Genomic DNA, 18,801 nt, shown 5'->3' with positions numbered 1-18,801 from the left:
CATCGGTGCTCACAGAGGTGTGCACGTAGGTGTGCAGGATATCAAAATTATATATATATATATATAACATTGTAATCATTTGTGTTTAAAATTTATTTATACAGTTTGTAATAAAAATTAAATATATCATAGTAACACAAATCATATCACAAATTAAATTGATTGATATAATCAATGTAAAAATTTTTAATTTAGTTTATATTTTCAATAAAGTTTAGTTTCAATTTGAATAAAAATATATTATATAAATTATATTTGAATTAATATAAAAATGAATTAAATTCAAATTTGAACTAAATGAATTGATATAATCAATACAAACAATAATTGAAATTATCATTTATTGTAGTACATATATTTCAATATTAATGATATATCTTTTCTTTTTTAGAAATAACATTTTGACGGAAATTAATATTTTTGGCAAAATATTAGAGTACTTGGTAAAAGGACATCGTAAAATGCACAATTGTATTTTAAAAAAACCACTAAAGAACCAGTTGTTTCCTCGTTCAATGATTTTACTTCTTAACCTATATTGCTCATTAAAGAAATTGAGGACTTGATCATGTAGAATACAAGAAGGTTGGCATTATCCATTTCTCCAATTACCCTTCCTCCTCACCTTTTCTCCCTGCAAGAGTAAGAAAAAAAATCGCCTAGATGAGTTAGAAACCACCAATACTCTATCTAAAGTGCATGTCGTGGGATGAAATGTCTACAAAATACCCAAAGGATAACAAGTCTATAGATATATAGAACAAGTCGCATGAGAAAGCTGAAAAGGGGATATTAACAGATTTTGCTCATAAGTTAATCGCATATTCACTTGTTTTTTCAGTAAAATTTTGGACTACACTACTAGTAAAAGATTTACTATAAGAAAAGTGGTATTGCGAAGATCAAATATGCGATACATTTCACCTGTATTTCCACCACATTCGAAGCTCGCAAAGCATCCAATATAAGTTGGACATTGTCTGTCAGCTCCCTAATCTGAAAAATTGAGAATGTATAATATTAGTATTCATAGTTAAGTCTCATCGTAATAGGTGGCAAATCATTTAAAAAGTTTGATATGATCAGCCATAAAATATCCAGCTGCCTCTGTGACTATGATAAGAGGTTAAATGGCAGCACTAACAGTCGATTTGGTGTTTCAAATCATGGCAGGCAAGATTTTCAGCCAGAGATGATTTTGATCCGATCAGGCATCTCCAAATTCCACTCCAAAGACAACTTACATGAATAACTAACCCGTCCAAGCTACTTCATTCTCAAAATAGTATCATTGTTACCTAATGAAACCAACTAAAAAGAGTGTACCATGATTCTAATGTGCATTCTTGGTCATACAAATTTACCATTTCCATATCAATAAATCTTCTGATAAACTCAAGCGTATTACAGTTAGATATCAATTGTCATTTTATTTCATCCAAGAATAATCTAACAAAACCGAAACATTTCAAAATTCTTAACCTATATTGCTCACTAAATTCCAATTAAAGAATCAAGCTTTTGATATTTTCAACTTTCTGATCTAGAGCCTCAAAATTTCTCTTCTATGTACCAACAATCAAAAAGAATCGCAAGTTTAAGTTTAGATAAATGGATAAAGAATAAGCATAAGCAGGAAATTTTTCATTAATTTGACCGACTTACTTTCTTAAAGCTTGCTATTAAGTTTATGGGAACCCATCCATCCACATCCATTTTCTGGCGCAAATATGTGTCCTTCACCAAATTATCATCACTGCAAGATACATGTGAAAATCCAAGCGTTGATACCATGCGCAAATAGACAGCAATGAGCGGATGAATCATTTAGTATGCATAACAAAAATAACATACCAAAAATAATAATCTATCTGTTTCACAATTTTGGAAGGCAAGTGAGGATCAGGTATGGGAGACGACATTGGTGCATATGGAAACATAGGCATGTGCCCGGGTGAACCTGGGTGGGGTCCAAGAGCAAAATACGTAAAAGATGAAGCATCTGCAAATTGAAACAAAATATAATTAGCACGCAAGATAATCTACAGAAGCAAGTATCTCAAAGCAGCAAACCTCACCATTGTAGAACACTGGGGGACCATAGGGCCGCGCACCCACAGGGGAGGTGGAGGAATAAAAGGAGCACTTGAAACTGGACCACGTATGAAGGGCCGAGAGGCGACACTCTGCTGGGGTGCAAGGTTTACTCTGCTGCCAAAAGATTGATGGTTATAGCTCCAATCATCAATCCAACGTTCCTGGTATCGTTTGCTACCATGGCCATGATTAGAAGAACCATTCCCTTGAAGTTGCGGTCCACTGTTGTTCCTTCTAAAAGGACCACGCGGATGGTGTGGCTCATGCCCACTGTGAGATCCTCCTCTCTGTCCAACATCCCAACGTGTGTTGTCCCTAGGAGATACCCCCGAAGAGATGCTGGACTTCACTGGCTTAAAAGGAGACGCTTCAACCACAGAACTGTGTGAATTTGGTGCTTGAGAAAAGCTGCCGTTGGCTGTTATGTTTCTGTGACTTGTCCTGTCACCACCTAGCTCCGGAGAACACTGGCGGATAGGAGATTCATGGTTCGAAGCTGAATTTGTTGCTACTTCCTGTGAAGACCAAGAGTCAACTGACGTCCCCTATTATTCACAAAAAGAAAATTTCGTAAGGAAAGCAGTCTAACTTGTACGAAAACTTGATCATCGAGTTCATAATAGCACTAGAAGCATATATAATAAAACCCAAGCAACTAAGAACATCAGATAAATTGAACAGGTAGATTAAAAGGGCCAAAATATAGAGAACAACAATGACAGAAATAATAAACCTGTGACAGAATGATTGGTTCGTGAGAGAGTTCTTCAAGAGAATCAGTCGAACTCGAAGAAGCCTTCGTGGAAGCACGAGCTGATTTGGAGAAATCAGGCCAAGATGCTGTCCCCATCAAAGCACCAACCTGCGGAGCAACACCATTAGCAGGATTGTTCCAAACACACTTCTTGGTTACACCAACATTCTCACTTCCCTCAGCCTGACCATCCTCGGCCAAGAAACTAGCAGGTGGTGCGATTAATTGGTTTAGGAAAATTTCAGAAGGCAAAACGTGCTTCTGATCAGAGATACTCGAACATGAACAAGGCGACGCGAGCCGTGAATGGCGATCAATAACAGAATTTACAGATTGAACAGAGGCGGAGGAGTCAGAAGCAGTAGCCATTGCAGAAAACAAAAAAATAGGTCAGGCAACTGAACATCAAACCCACCAACACAATCGAATCGATTAAAGAAAACCCAAAAATTCCCACTCGAAATCGAAATCGCCTATCTCCGCCCGTTTTCTTGTTCGGAAGCAAATAAAAGTGCAGTGTTCTAGTCTCCCCGCATATATATAGAGCAATGAAGCGGGGAATTAGTTTCCTACGACAAATATAATTACAGCTCGGATTTAATTAGGATATACGTATTTAGTATCAAGATAAAAAGATAAAGGTTAATTTTATTTATTTATATATCGGAACAAATAATATTTTATATCTCGAAAAAAAAACAAAGAAGTAAATAATCGATATTTAAAATCCGATATCTTTTATTATAAAACAAAGCCTATGTTTTTAAAAATCGAAAAATCTTTAATGATTTATAAGGTGATTTATATCAAGTTTTACTTTTAAAATTTTGACATATGATGATATAATTTATCTCCAAATTATCATTAAGAAGATCTTATCTTTGTATTTCAAATTGTTTCACATTAACTTTTTGCTAGAAAATTTTGATAGAATTAAATAAACTCAAATACAAGATTAGATAAGAAAAACAAAAACTTACTCTAAAATTACTAAAAAATAAATAATCTAAATAAGAATAAAATATTTACTATTGTCATATTAATTTTTTCCTAAAAAAATAGCCGATTTATCTTTAATACCATACTTTAAATAAATAATAATTAATGTATAACATAACTATACTTTCAAAAATATAGATAAGGATTGGATGTTCAAAATTTGAAAATATGGTGAGAATAAGAACATGAGTGTTACTTCTGTTCTTAGATAATATAGAGATTATAATTTGCTTTAATCATTCTAAATCAATTGACAAAAATATTCTTTTAATTAAATAAAAATCATGATAGAAATCTACGTTAAACTAAATAGATTTTTTTTGTCAATTGACATGTAATAATTGTTCTAAATAATTTATGTACTAATTGATTCAAGCCCAAAAATTATTAGAAAAAATTGGCTCTACAAGTATTTGTCACTAGTTCAACCCTAAGAATTATTATTATGGTCTGATTCATCTATGCACTGCTATCTAGAATATAGAGGTGATTTCAACATGTTCAAGAGTTGATTTTTGTCGTATAAGATTATTCATGGTACACACGTAGCATTTTGTTCTAAAATCACTTATTTTTTTGTGTTCCTGTTGATGATTGTATCTAATATTATTCTATCACATCTCATGCACATGTAAACGCCACAACATAACGAACTCTTATATCAACTAACAAACTTCGTATTTGCTCTTATTTTATGAAAATGGCAAAACCGATTTTTTAAGAGTGCATTTTATGTCATTATAAACTCATTTAAGTGTTCAATTTTCTATATAAGAAGAAATATCAAAGACATGTTTTCAGAAGTCCTCAATAAGCTCATCCATTTAAAAATTTAGCGGTGGTAATATTTTTATTAAATATTGTTATTTGTCCCGGAATCATGAAATACAAAACCTAAAGTGCCTCTTAAAACAAAATATAAACCGTACCGTTATCATAGCACAATTTTAGTACAAGGAAATGAATCCCTCTCTCTGTATTCTTAGGTAAATGAAAATGTTCTTTGTTTATGGAAAATCAATTTAAAATAGGAAAGGTTCAAAGTATATTCTAAGGGTGTGTTTGGTTGAGTGGATTAAACAATGATAATTAATAGTCAAACACTTATCCAATTTGGTTAAAATTTTAAGATGTTTTAATAATCATTTTGATCCGATTTAAGATCCAATTTTTTAGATAACTATTTGATTATTAATCTAACAAATCAAGTGAGATACACTATCAAAACTTAATAAATTACATTTTTCTCCTCTTATTTCTTAGAGTGTTAAGTTATTTATTGAATAAAGAGTGAGTCTTATGTGAGACCGTCTCACGGATCTTAATCTGTGAGACGGGTCAACCCTACTCATATTCACAATAAAAGTAATACTCTTAGCATAAAAATAATACTTTTTCATGGATGACCCAAATAGAGATCCGTCTCAAAAATACGACCCATGAGACCGTCTCACACAAGTTTTTGCCTTGAATAAAAAATTTATTTTAGAATGTTGTACGTTAGATGTCGATCCTGATATTTAATATATCATTATTATTTAATTTGATTTAAACTTTAAAAAATATAAGATATATTTTATTTTGAAAAAAATAATTTATTTGTATATATTTTAATAAATAATAAAAACTAAATTTTAATGTTGGTTATGCTTATCAATAATATTTTTATTTTTATTATATTTAATTTTATGATATTTACACATATTAATTCAAGATTATTAATATCGTCATTATTAACATTATTATTATTATTATCTAATATTATGTATTGCTTTGAGCACAACAAATAAGTAAACTTAACAAGGGTATAATATTAAATTTATTAATACGCAAAAACTTGTGTGAGACGGTCTCACGGGTCGTATTTGTGAGACGGATCTCTTATTTGGGTTACCCATGAAAAAGTATTACTTTTTATGCTAAGAGTATTACTTTTTATTGTGAATATGGGTAGAGTTGACCCGTCTCACGGATTATGATCCGTGGGACGGTCTCACATGAGACTCACTCAATATTTAAAAGCTAATCACATATTCAAAATGTTGAACCAAACAATCTTAATAGTATCACATAATGTTTGATTATCTATAGCATAATTAATCATTTATTTATCTCATCACTTGTACCAAACACCCCTAATAGAATAAGAAAACATGAAATGAAATAAATATTTTAAAGATTCGTCTTGTCTTATTAACCAGTTGAAATCGACTACTGTGTTAGATCTATTGTCCCTACTAATGCACTAGCACATTATAATCGGTTGGGAGAATTCAGAATCGATTGGGCAATATCTTTGTTAGATGACTTCCGAAGAAGTTTTTTTGTTTGAAAACCTCTTTCTCCAAATCCACTAAGATTGGACGTTGATGCAGGATTTGATGTATCCTGGAACCAGTTCGACGTTGGTGCAGTAGTTGGTGATCCACAGGGTGTTTTAGACTGTTCAAACAGTAATTCAACGGTCAAGATGATATTTAAGTTCTAGAAGTTCAACCACTTATTGATTCGGCGGATTTCCTATGACAACAGAATCTTTAGGCCCCAAAATTCACAAGCACCTAAACTGACTAGAAAAATTTCACCAGGCGGGCCTACTCCAAATCTCCAGAAACTATACCAAAAGCAATCATGCCAATGTTCTAGCTATACACATATATGGAACAAAAATAATACCAGAAAACAGCAAAAATCAACGAAGATTGTTTTGCGCAACCGCTTGGCACAGTTCATCCTCGTAGAATAGGGCTCTATTAGAAGCCAAGGATTTGCAGACAGGTTTCGGCAAAAAGGATGGCACCAAACATTTTGAAGAAAATGGGGATTCTTGGAAGAGAACAGCTGCAATTTGGCGCATCTCAGTGCATTTTAGACGAGAAGGGGGACGAGGGCCATGCTTAGGTGCCTTGGGTGAGTGAGGACTGCCAATCCACACTCCTTTTCCACCTCCCTTGCTGCAAATGGTTCCAATATGTTTCAACATTTTTTGTTTGTAGTAGACTTCTTAAGTACAAACAACATATTGGAACCATTTGGTTTGAGTGGTTGTAGATTCAATTTCTTGATTTTGGTTTGATCGTACGCTTCTAATGCAGGTGGGTTATCACGATTCAAGGGGTTTGGTGGTTTCACCCACCCCATAATTATAATGTGTTTTTTCCTTAACATTGATTTGTTCTCCCGTGGTTTTTATTGTTTTAGGGTTTAGGTTTTTGCTATGTCCCGCAAATTGGGGTTTTCAGCATATTTGGGGATTTAGAACATTTAAAGAAATTATAATTTTAGGCTATGTTTGGACCTTGGGTGACAGAGAATGTGAAGAAAACCATCATTCATACTGAGAACCCCAAGGATGCAGTTTTCATTTTCTTTGTGATTGTGTGGTGTAGGATTTTGGATGTGAATTTTGTGCTGTATAGGTTTTTGGAGTTGATTAAAGGTGATTTTTCAATCACCTTATGATTATTTTTTTCAGAAACGTCTCACGCAGCGACTACCGAATTTTAGAGGGATGTTGATCTTTAGTAGTACTTTCTCTCGAATTATTCTTTATGCTAATGAAGGAGCTGTCCCTGCTATGCAGTTGGTACCATATTGGGAGCAATGACTGGAGCGCTTATTGGCCAAGAGACAGAAAGTGGATTTGTTAGAGGGGCTTCGGTTGGTGCCATATCCGGTGCTGTTTACTCCATCGAAGTCTTTGAATCATCACTTCTTTTGTGGCAGTCCGATGAATCTGGGATACAGTGTCTCCTGTATTTGGTAAGTCTTATCTATTGAATGGATTAATAATCTTGAGTCAATACTATTCAATTGCAGACGTGATAATTCTGGCATTCAATCTTCGAGATTTATAGCATGTTTAGTAATCTGATTGAGTTTGGAGCTAATAATCTGACTGTACAGATTGATGTGATAGTGAGCCTTCTAAGTGGCAGACTTGTCCGCGAGCGTATTGGTCCAGCTATGCTAAGTGCCGTGCAAAGTCAGGTATTATGCTGCTCGATTGCTTTTCTTGAAATAGGGATGACAGTATTTTTACTTTTTTGACTTACGAAATTTTCTTCGTTAATCAGATGGGAGCTGTAGAAACAACATTTGAAGACGTTCCCGACATTTTTGACACTGGCGGGGCAAATGGTTTGTTAGTAGACACAGTTGAAAAGTTCCCAAAGATAAGGGTTGCAAGAGACGACATTGTTGATACTTCCGGAGAGGGAGTCTCTTGTTCTGTTTGCCTTCAGGTACTGTTCTAATTTCTTTCCCTTTTTATCTGTCTCTTGTTAGATAAACTACATCAGTGCACCTTGACTTTTGGCCTATATAGTGACATTTATGAAATTTGCGTAATTTCTATGACAAAGCAATTACGCATACGACACATCCTACATCTACACTCGTTGTGGGTATTCATTTATATCCACCTAATTTCAGAAGAGGCCATTGTAATTATTCAAGTGTTGGCCAAAGTTTGAGCTCTTTGTATATAGACTTCTTTTATCGACAAGTTGAACTGATTTAGAAGAATCTGTCCCATGCTTTTAAATATACGCAGGACTTTCAGCTAGGGGAGACCGTGCGAAGTTTACCTCATTGTCACCACTTGTTTCATCTACCTTGCATCGACTCTTGGCCGGTGAGACACGGTTCTTGCCCGTTGTGTAGAAGAGTATTTTGATGCTCTTTTTGTACGGCGAGAAACACCAGCTTGATGATATCCTCTTACTCGTATACGGCCTCTCTATTTGTTCAATAAATCCGTAGTTTTAGATTGGCTAGGTGCAGCTCTATGTATGTAGTTTCTGAGCAACATCTTTCGTGTTCGGTCTCTGCGCTTGATCACGATTTTGTAAAGAAAATTTTGAGGTGTGGTTTGTATTCCCTCACAGATCCTACGTACACACAATGTTTGTTTGCTATTAGTATTTTCTTTATCATCACTAGTTGTGTTGTTACATGGCATTGTATCGTATCCATCTTGTATGACGTGGATAATTTGACTATTCCTATAAATCATCGTAAATTATGCAAATTAGTACAGGCGCATAATATATTTTCATTCTTATTCATTTATAAATATTGTTCCATAGTTTATTTATCAATAAAGTTCAATTTTTCTTGCTTGATTTTCACTTCATTCACAACCATGCTTTGCACTTTCTAACCATTTTAATTTTAACGCTCATCTGGTGTAACTCTTTGTTCTTGTTTTTTTTTTAAAAAAAAATCTATTAAGTGTAAGTATTTTAATTTATAACATCGGATTTCAGATTATCTTTTATGACAATCGAAATCACCTGTTTACCATGTAATGAAAAAAATCTCTCACAGTCCAATGGCTAACAAGAAAGTGAGCAATCAAACTACCATTTCAATTCAATCATATGAAAAATTTGAGAATTCTAAAATTGGCTACAAGTCCGTGAGAAAGCTAGTTTTTTTAAAGAACTTTCCTAAGCTAAAGAGATAAAATGAAAGTACTTTTTTATGATATATCAATGAGAATGGAGAGTCCTCCTCCCAATCCATACATACATGATCGATAGAATACTACGTAAGTAGGACAGTCAACTTTATACTGTTTACTTTTTGGATTTGAAAAAGAATGCATTATCATTCATTTTGCAATAATTTCTTTAAAAAAAGTATATTCATCTTATTAGCGGTTCTTTTTTTTTTTTTTTTTCAAGGAATCGAAAATAAAAATTAGGAGAAAATTATCTCAACTACATTTTCTGAACCAAAACAAATTAAGGCTCGGCTGAGCAAATATTTTTAGTATTTTACAAATAAAAAATAAAAGCATGTGTTTGGATAAATTTTTTGTGAAATATTTTTAAAAAGGTGTTCTACAAAGAACAATTGAGAGTTTTTTTTTTATATTTTTAGAAATAAAGGTAACGATAAAAATCGAAACATACTACTTTTTAATTATAAAAACGATTTTAAAATATATGTCCAAATGCATATTTGTTCTTAAAACAACTTCAAATCTTTATGGTATCGAGACGTTGAAATTATTTTTACTTTTCACAAAATATTGCATAGTTACGCAATTACTTCTGTATGAAGGTCCAAAATACATGTCATTGATAAGACCAAAACTAATTCAATCTTTTCAAAAAAAATAATAATAATAATTCAATCTTTACAAAAAAAATTCGGTATTGTTAGCAATTTATTTGAAGTTATACTAAAGTAAAATTTTAAATATTTAGTCGATCAAAACTCAAAATGTAACAAGTTAATAGATCGAAAAGTTTATTTTTTCCCTACAAAAAAAATGACCGATTTCAAACTTTAAAATCTTTCTTGATTCAAATTTCAGTTCCATACCTGAAATATGAACTAAGAACCACCGTGAAATCCAAAACAAACGTGTTTAGCAAGGGCAATATAGGTATTTCGCGAGAGATACACGACAAAAGACCCAAACAATTCATCCATGCACGATGATAGAAGAACATGCTACCCACTCAACTCATTCCCCTCTCTACTCTTGAATAGTCCCAACATTTAACAATTCTTAAATCTCAAAGCCGACAGCCAAAATGGGTTTCATTACAGGAAACGGAAAAAACCTCTATCTCGAATCGTCGTGAAAAAACTTTTCCAACGATCATCATCCGATCACGAAAGCGATTCTAGTATTGTGATTGTGCACAACAACAACAAAAGGAAGATTCAGCAATGAAATAAGCAACATCTTGTATGAAGAGACTATGGGTACAGATTTCTTGTCAAGAGAAGATATGGTTGTCTTACTTATTCGCGCGCAAACATATATAGAGAGAATTTTGTTAGAAAAGACGAAAATGATCTTGTAAGTTGGCTTGAATTGAAATTTGATTATTTTATGAGTCAAAATTTGTTCTTAATGTAATAACTTGTCTTCCTTTGTATCTCATAACATAGTATTGAATATTATCCATACGTTTGAAAACATGGCAGCACTCAGGCGAAAAATGATTCCAAATACGGACAATGACAAATTATTTTAGTAATTCCTACTTTTAATAAACAGATAATCAAAATCTATTTTGGTCAGACTTATTGGACAAACATGCCCTAAACCATATATTACTTATGATAACATAATGCATGTTTGCATATATTTATACAGGCTAGAAAGGCATTCAGAAAAGTCTGGTGAAGTTGCAAGCCCTCGTTCGAGGGGTTATCGTCCGAAGACAAGCACGCTTAGCCTTGCAATGCATGCACGCACGCACGCACTTGCCCAGTGCACCTCACTGTTCACGCTCGAAAGCTTCTGTTAAACGACTAGTCGAATATAGCCTAAATGGGAGCAATTCATGGTATTTTTCGATTTCAAGAAAATTCAATGTTAAGTGTTGTACAATTATTCCAAGGAAATGGGAATCATGCTGGCTGCGGATCAACTTTTGAAAACTAGATAGATATCGAGCACGTAATTAAACAAGAATAAATGTTATAAAATATTTTGAAATATATTTGTACAGATGGATTTATTTATATATTTCGAGCATGTTTTAGTTTGATATTGAGCTTGAATAATGTTGGAGCTTGTTTTAGTTTGATATTTCGGAGTATATATCACCAAATAAATCATTTACTCTTGCTAATATACTATCCTCCAAAAATTAGATTTACTAGTGTTGATCCATTATATATTAATTTCAAAAATATCATACTCGGCTCAAAACCAAAACGTACGTAGTAAACTAATTTTGAGTATGATTCAAACTATTTTCACCGTAACAATTTATATTATAACAAAAATATATTATTTAATGCTCGTGGCCACACATTAATCGCTATGTGGGTTAGATGAAATATTTTCTTTAGTCTTACTTTATAGATTTTCAAATATTTTATTGAAAATACTATAATTTTCGCAGTGATAAAGATGCAATTAGTAAAAATAAATCACATAAAAACCAAACAGAAAATATTCATATCCAATATTTCATATAATATAAGATGTTTCTGGGGAAAAAAAATAAAAAAAAAGAGAGGCAATAGACTCTGGACAATCACGAATCCAACTAAATTACCAACGACTATAAGAAATAAGTGGAAGTAAACCAATATCTTCCGACGGTGGCTAAAATATAGCTAGAAATTGTGTTAGTCTTTTTATCATGTATATGCAGATTAGAAATATTGAGAGATTGAGGACTTGATCCTGTAGAATACAGGATAGTTGGCATTATCCATTTTCTCCAGTAACCCTTCCTACTCACCTATTCTACCTGCAAGAGTAAGAAAAAAAATCGCCTAGATGAGTTAGAGACCACCACAAACTCTGAAAAGCAGCCTAAAATATAGAGTTGTTGTGTGTTCAAAGTCCCCACCTATGATAATAGTATCGCTAGAAACTACGTGTTTGTCTTTTCATCATGTATATGCAGACTAGAAATATTGAGAGAATGAGGACTTGATCCGGTAGGAAACATGATGGTTGGAATTATCCATTTTCTCCAGTTACCCTTCCTCCTCACCTTTCCTCCCTGCAAGAGTAAGAAAAAAATCGCCTAGATAAGTTAGAAAGCACCGATGCTCTATCTAAAGTGCATGTTGTGGGATGAAATGTCTACAAAATACCCAAAGGATATATAGATATATAGAACAAGACGGATGAGAAAGCTGAAAAGGGGATATTAACAGATTTTGCTCATAAGTTAATCTAATTTTTGGAGGATAGTATATAATGGATAAATACTAGTAAATCTAATTTTTGGAGGATAGTATATTAGCAAGAGTATATGATTTATTTGGGTGATATATTCCGAAATATCAAACTAAAACATGCTCCCACATTATTCTTATACTCAAAAATATCAAACTAAAACATGCTCGAAATATATAAATAAATCCATCTGTATAAATATATTTCAAAATATTTTATAACATTTTATTCTTGTTTAATTATGTGCTCGATATCTATCTAGTTTTCAAAAGTTGATCCGCAGCCAGCATGATTCCCATTTCCTTGGCATAATTGTACAACACTTAACATTGAATTATCTAGAAATCGAAAAATACCATGGATTGCCCCAATTTAGGCTATCTTCGATTAGTTTCAATTTGAGTAAAAAAATAAAAAACATATAATACATAAATTACATTTGAATTAATACAAAAATTAAATAAATTCAAAATTGAATTAAATGAATTGATATAATCAATGCAAACAATAATTAAAGTGATCATTTATTACAGTACACACATATAATTAATTTTGATATCCTGCACACCTACCGTACACACTTTTGTGAGCACCGACGAGGTGTCACTCATCTATTGGATGTGATGAAATATAGAAAAATTACACATCGAATGGATGAGTGACACCTCATCGGTGCTCACAGAGGTGTGCACGTAGGTGTGCAGGATATCAAAATTATATATATATATATAACATTGTAATCATTTGTGTTTAAAATTTATTTATACAGTTTGTAATAAAAATTAATATATCATAGTAACACAAATCATATCACAAATTAAATTGATTGATATAATCAATGTAAAAATTTTTAATTTAGTTTATATTTTCAATAAAGTTTAGTTTCAATTTGAATAAAAAATATATAATATATAAATTATATTTGAATTAATATAAAAATGAATTAAATTCAAATTTGAACTAAATGAATTGATATAATCAATACAAACAATAATTGAAATTATCATTTATTGTAGTACATATATTTCAATATTAATGATATATCTTTTCTTTTTTAGAAATAACATTTTGACGGAAAATTAATATTTTTGGCAAAATATTAGAGTACTTGGTAAAAGGACATCGTAAAATGCACAATTGTATTTTAAAAAAACCACTAAAGAACCAGTTGTTTCCTCGTTCAATGATTTTACTTCTTAACCTATATTGCTCATTAAAGAAATTGAGGACTTGATCATGTAGAATACAAGAAGGTTGGCATTATCCATTTTCTCCAATTACCCTTCCTCCTCACCTTTTCTCCCTGCAAGAGTAAGAAAAAAAATCGCCTAGATGAGTTAGAAACCACCAATACTCTATCTAAAGTGCATGTCGTGGGATGAAATGTCTACAAAATACCCAAAGGATAACAAGTCTATAGATATATAGAACAAGTCGCATGAGAAAGCTGAAAAGGGGATATTAACAGATTTTGCTCATAAGTTAATCGCATATTCACTTGTTTTTTCAGTAAAATTTTGGACTACACTACTAGTAAAAGATTTACTATAAGAAAAGTGGTATTGCGAAGATCAAATATGCGATACATTTCACCTGTATTTCCACCACATTCGAAGCTCGCAAAGCATCCAATATAAGTTGGACATTGTCTGTCAGCTCCCTAATCTGAAAAATTGAGAATGTATAATATTAGTTTAGTTAAGTCTCATCGTAATAGGTGGCAAATCATTTAAAAAGTTTGATATGATCAGCCATAAAATATCCAGCTGCCTCTGTGACTATGATAAGAGGTTAAATGGCAGCACTAACAGTCGATTTGGTGTTTCAAATCATGGCAGGCAAGATTTTCAGCCAGAGATGATTTTGATCCGATCAGGCATCTCCAAATTCCACTCCAAAGACAACTTACATGAATAACTAACCCGTCCAAGCTACTTCATTCTCAAAATAGTATCATTGTTACCTAATGAAACCAACTAAAAAGAGTGTACCATGATTCTAATGTGCATTCTTGGTCATACAAATTTACCATTTCCATATCAATATAAATCTTCTGATAAACTCAAGCGTATTACAGTTAGATATCAATTGTCATTTTATTTCATCCAAGAATAATCTAACAAAACCGAAACATTTCAAAATTCTTAACCTATATTGCTCACTAAATTCCAATTAAAGAATCAAGCTTTTGATATTTTCAACTTTCTGATCTAGAGCCTCAAAATTTCTCTTCTATGTACCAACAATCAAAAAAGAATCGCAAGTTTAAGTTTAGATAAAATGGATAAAGAAATAAGCATAAGCAGGAAATTTTTCATTAATTTGACCGACTTACTTTCTTAAAGCTTGCTATTAAGTTTATGGGAACCCATCCATCCACATCCATTTTCTGGCGCAAATATGTGTCCTTCACCAAATTATCATCACTGCAAGATACATGTGAAAATCCAAGCGTTGATACCATGCGCAAATAGACAGCAATGAGCGGATGAATCATTTAGTATGCATAACAAAATAACATACCAAAAAATAATCTATCTGTTTCACAATTTTGGAAGGCAAGTGAGGATCAGGTATGGGAGACGACATTGGTGCATATGGAAACATAGGCATGTGCCCGGGTGAACCTGGGTGGGGTCCAAGAGCAAAATACGTAAAAGATGAAGCATCTGCAAATTGAAACAAAATATAATTAGCACGCAAGATAATCTACAGAAGCAAGTATCTCAAAGCAGCAAACCTCACCATTGTAGAACACTGGGGGACCATAGGGCCGCGCACCCACAGGGGGAGGTGGAGGAATAAAAGGAGCACTTGAAACTGGACCACGTATGAAGGGCCGAGAGGCGACACTCTGCTGGGGTGCAAGGTTTACTCTGCTGCCAAAAGATTGATGGTTATAGCTCCAATCATCAATCCAACGTTCCTGGTATCGTTTGCTACCATGGCCATGATTAGAAGAACCATTCCCTTGAAGTTGCGGTCCACTGTTGTTCCTTCTAAAAGGACCACGCGGATGGTGTGGCTCATGCCCACTGTGAGATCCTCCTCTCTGTCCAACATCCCAACGTGTGTTGTCCCTAGGAGATACCCCCGAAGAGATGCTTCTTCACTGGCTTAAAAGGAGACGCTTCAACCACAGAACTGTGTGAATTTGGTGCTTGAGAAAAGCTGCCGTTGGCTGTTATGTTTCTGTGACTTGTCCTGTCACCACCTAGCTCCGGAGAACACTGGCGGATAGGAGATTCATGGTTCGAAGCTGAATTTGTTGCTACTTCCTGTGAAGACCAAGAGTCAACTGACGTCCCCTATTATTCACAAAAAGAAAATTTCGTAAGGAAAGCAGTCTAACTTGTACGAAAACTTGATCATCGAGTTCATAATAGCACTAGAAGCATATATAATAAAACCCAAGCAACTAAGAACATCAGATAAATTGAACAGGTAGATTAAAAGGGCCAAAATATAGAGAACAACAATGACAGAAATAATAAACCTGTGACAGAATGATTGGTTCGTGAGAGAGTTCTTCAAGAGAATCAGTCGAACTCGAAGAAGCCTTCGTGGAAGCACGAGCTGATTTGGAGAAATCAGGCCAAGATGCTGTCCCCATCAAAGCACCAACCTGCGGAGCAACACCATTAGCAGGATTGTTCCAAACACACTTCTTGGTTACACCAACATTCTCACTTCCCTCAGCCTGACCATCCTCGGCCAAGAAACTAGCAGGTGGTGCGATTAATTGGTTTAGGAAAATTTCAGAAGGCAAAACGTGCTTCTGATCAGAGATACTCGAACATGAACAAGGCGACGCGAGCCGTGAATGGCGATCAATAACAGAATTTACAGATTGAACAGAGGCGGAGGAGTCAGAAGCAGTAGCCATTGCAGAAAACAAAAAAATAGGTCAGGCAACTGAACATCAAACCCACCAACACAATCGAATCGATTAAAGAAAACCCAAAAATTCCCACTCGAAATCGAAATCGCCTATCTCCGCCCGTTTTCTTGTTCGAAGCAAATAAAATGCAGTGTTCTAGTCTCCCCGCATATATAGAGCAATGAAGCGGGAATTAGTTTCCTACGACAAATATAATTACAGCTCGGATTTATTAGGTATACGTATTTAGTATCAAGATAAAAAGATAAAGGTTAATTTTATTTATTTATATCGGAACAAACATATATTATTTTATTCTCGAAAAAAAAACAAATAAAATAATCGATATTTAAATCCGATATCTTTTATTTATAAAAACAAAGCCTATGTTTTTAAAAACGAAAAATCTTTAATGATTTATAAGGTGATTTATATCAAGTTTTACTTTTAAAATTTTGACATATGGTGATGATATAATTTATCTCCAAATTATCATAAGAAGATCTTATCTTTGTATTTCAAATGTTTCACATTAACTTTTGCTAGAAATTTTGATTAGAATTAAAAAACTCAAATACAATTGTAGATAAGAAAAACACAAAAACTTACTCTAAAATTACTAAAAAAAAATAAAAATAACTAATATAAAAATATTTACTATTCATATTAATTTTTTCCTGAAAAAAATGCCGATTTATCTTTAATACCATACTTTAAATAAATAATAATTAATGTATAACATAACTATACTTTCAAAAATATAGATAGATTGGATGTTCAAAATTTGAAAATATGTGAGAATAAGAACATGAGTTTACTTCTGTTCTTAGATAATAGAGATTATAATTGCTTTAATCATTCTAAATCAATTGACAAAAATATTCTTTTAATTCAATAAAAAATCATGATAGAAATCTACGTTAAACTAAATAGATTTTTTTTGTCAATTGACATGTAATAATTGTTCTAAATAATTATGTACTAATTGATTCAAGCCCAAAAAATTATTAGAAAAAATTGGCTCTACAAGTATTTGTCACTGTTCAACCCTAAGAATTATTATTATGGTCTGATTCATCTATGCACTGCTACTAGAATATAGAGGTGATTTCAACATGTTCAAGAGGTTGATTTTTGTCGTATAAGATTATTCATGGTACACACGTAGCATTTGTTCTAAATATCACTTATTTTTTGTGTTCCTGTTGATGATTGTATCTAATTTATTCTATCACATCTCATGCACATGTAAACGCCACAACATAACGAACTCTTTATCAACTAACAATACTTCGTATTTGCTCTTATTTTATGAAAATGGCAAAACCGATTTTTTATAAGAGTGCATTTTATGTCATTATAAACTCATTTAAGTGTTCATTTTCTATATAGAAGAAATATCAAAACATGTTTTCAGAAGTCCTCAATAAGCTCATCCATTTAAAAATTTAGCGGTGGTAATATTTTTATTAAATATTGTATATTTGTTCCCGGAATCATGAAATACAAAACCTAAAGTGCCTCTTAAAACAAAATATAAACCGTACCGTTATCATAGCACAATTTTAGTACAAGGAAATGAATCCCTCTCTGTATTCTTAGGTAAATGAAAATGTTCTTGTGTTGGAAATCAATTTAAAATAGGAAAGGTTCAAAGTATATTCTAAGGGTTGTTTGTTGAGTGGATTAAACAATGATAAATTAATATCAACACTTATCCAATATTTGGTTAAAATTTTAAGATGTTTTAATAATCATTTTGATCCGATTTAAGATCCAATTTTTTAGATAACTATTGATTATTAATCTAACAATCAAGTGAGATACACTATCAAAACTTAATAAATTACATTTTTCTCCTCTTATTTCTTAGAGTGTTAAGTTATTTATTGAATAAGAGTGAGTCTATGTGAGACCGTCTCACGGATCTTAATCTGTGAGACGGGTCAACCCTACTCATATTCACAATAAAATAATACTCTTAGCATAAAAAGTAATACTTTTTCATGGATGACCCAAATAGAGATCCGTCTCAAAAATACGACCCATGAGCCGTCTCACACAAGTTTTGCCTTGAATAAAAATTTATTTTAAATGTTGTACGTTAGATGTCGATCCTGATATTTAATATATATCATTATTATTTAATTTTTTTAAACTTTAAAAAATATAAAGATATATTTTTATTTTGAAAAAATAATTTATTTGTATATATTTTAATAAAATAATAAAAACTAAATTTAATGTTGGTTATGCTTATCAATAATATTTTTATTTTTATTATATTTAATTTTATGATTTTTATTACACATTTAATTCAAAGATTATTATATCGTACATTATTAACATTATATTATATTATCTAATATTATGTATTGCTTTGAGCACAACAAATAAGTA

The 18,801-nt window shown here is 32.4% G+C and overlaps 4 protein-coding genes across 4 annotated transcripts; 1 reads left to right on the top strand and 3 right to left on the bottom strand.

The window, feature by feature from the left end:
- Nucleotides 1-592: 592 nt before the first annotated feature.
- Nucleotides 593-3,220, bottom strand: LOC142534481 (la-related protein 1C-like). The gene is made up of 6 exons (XM_075641352.1): nucleotides 2,831-3,220; nucleotides 2,090-2,642; nucleotides 1,855-2,002; nucleotides 1,666-1,756; nucleotides 925-996; nucleotides 593-634 (listed from the first exon to the last, which is right to left on the bottom strand). The coding sequence occupies exons 1-6, from the start codon at nucleotides 3,218-3,220 to the stop codon at nucleotides 593-595; spliced, it is 1,296 nt and encodes a 431-aa protein (XP_075497467.1).
- Nucleotides 3,221-6,542: 3,322 nt separating this feature from the next.
- LOC142534480 (F-box protein At4g35930-like) lies at nucleotides 6,543-6,991 on the bottom strand. Its single transcript, XM_075641351.1, has 2 exons — nucleotides 6,867-6,991; nucleotides 6,543-6,804 (listed from the first exon to the last, which is right to left on the bottom strand). The coding sequence occupies exons 1-2, from the start codon at nucleotides 6,989-6,991 to the stop codon at nucleotides 6,543-6,545; spliced, it is 387 nt and encodes a 128-aa protein (XP_075497466.1).
- A 101-nt stretch (nucleotides 6,992-7,092) lies between these two features.
- On the top strand, nucleotides 7,093-8,787 carry LOC142534482 (NEP1-interacting protein 1-like). Its single transcript, XM_075641353.1, has 3 exons — nucleotides 7,093-7,840; nucleotides 7,927-8,094; nucleotides 8,406-8,787. Exons 1-3 carry the CDS (start codon nucleotides 7,709-7,711, stop codon nucleotides 8,526-8,528), a joined length of 423 nt encoding a protein of 140 aa, XP_075497468.1. The 5' UTR covers nucleotides 7,093-7,708; the 3' UTR covers nucleotides 8,529-8,787.
- A 3,423-nt stretch (nucleotides 8,788-12,210) lies between these two features.
- Nucleotides 12,211-16,407, bottom strand: LOC142534479 (la-related protein 1C-like). Its single transcript, XM_075641350.1, has 7 exons — nucleotides 16,018-16,407; nucleotides 15,753-15,829; nucleotides 15,267-15,628; nucleotides 15,046-15,190; nucleotides 14,857-14,950; nucleotides 14,115-14,186; nucleotides 12,211-12,342 (listed from the first exon to the last, which is right to left on the bottom strand). The coding sequence occupies exons 1-7, from the start codon at nucleotides 16,405-16,407 to the stop codon at nucleotides 12,211-12,213; spliced, it is 1,272 nt and encodes a 423-aa protein (XP_075497465.1).
- Between the last annotated feature and the right edge of the window lie 2,394 nt (nucleotides 16,408-18,801).

This window comes from Primulina tabacum, unplaced genomic scaffold (assembly GCF_025594145.1).
Source record: "Primulina tabacum isolate GXHZ01 unplaced genomic scaffold, ASM2559414v2 Contig540, whole genome shotgun sequence".
In the NCBI taxonomy this organism is placed as follows: domain Eukaryota; kingdom Viridiplantae; phylum Streptophyta; class Magnoliopsida; order Lamiales; family Gesneriaceae; genus Primulina; species Primulina tabacum.
Note: the sequence above shows the minus strand (reverse complement) of the source record. Positions and strands in the feature narration are given on the sequence as shown.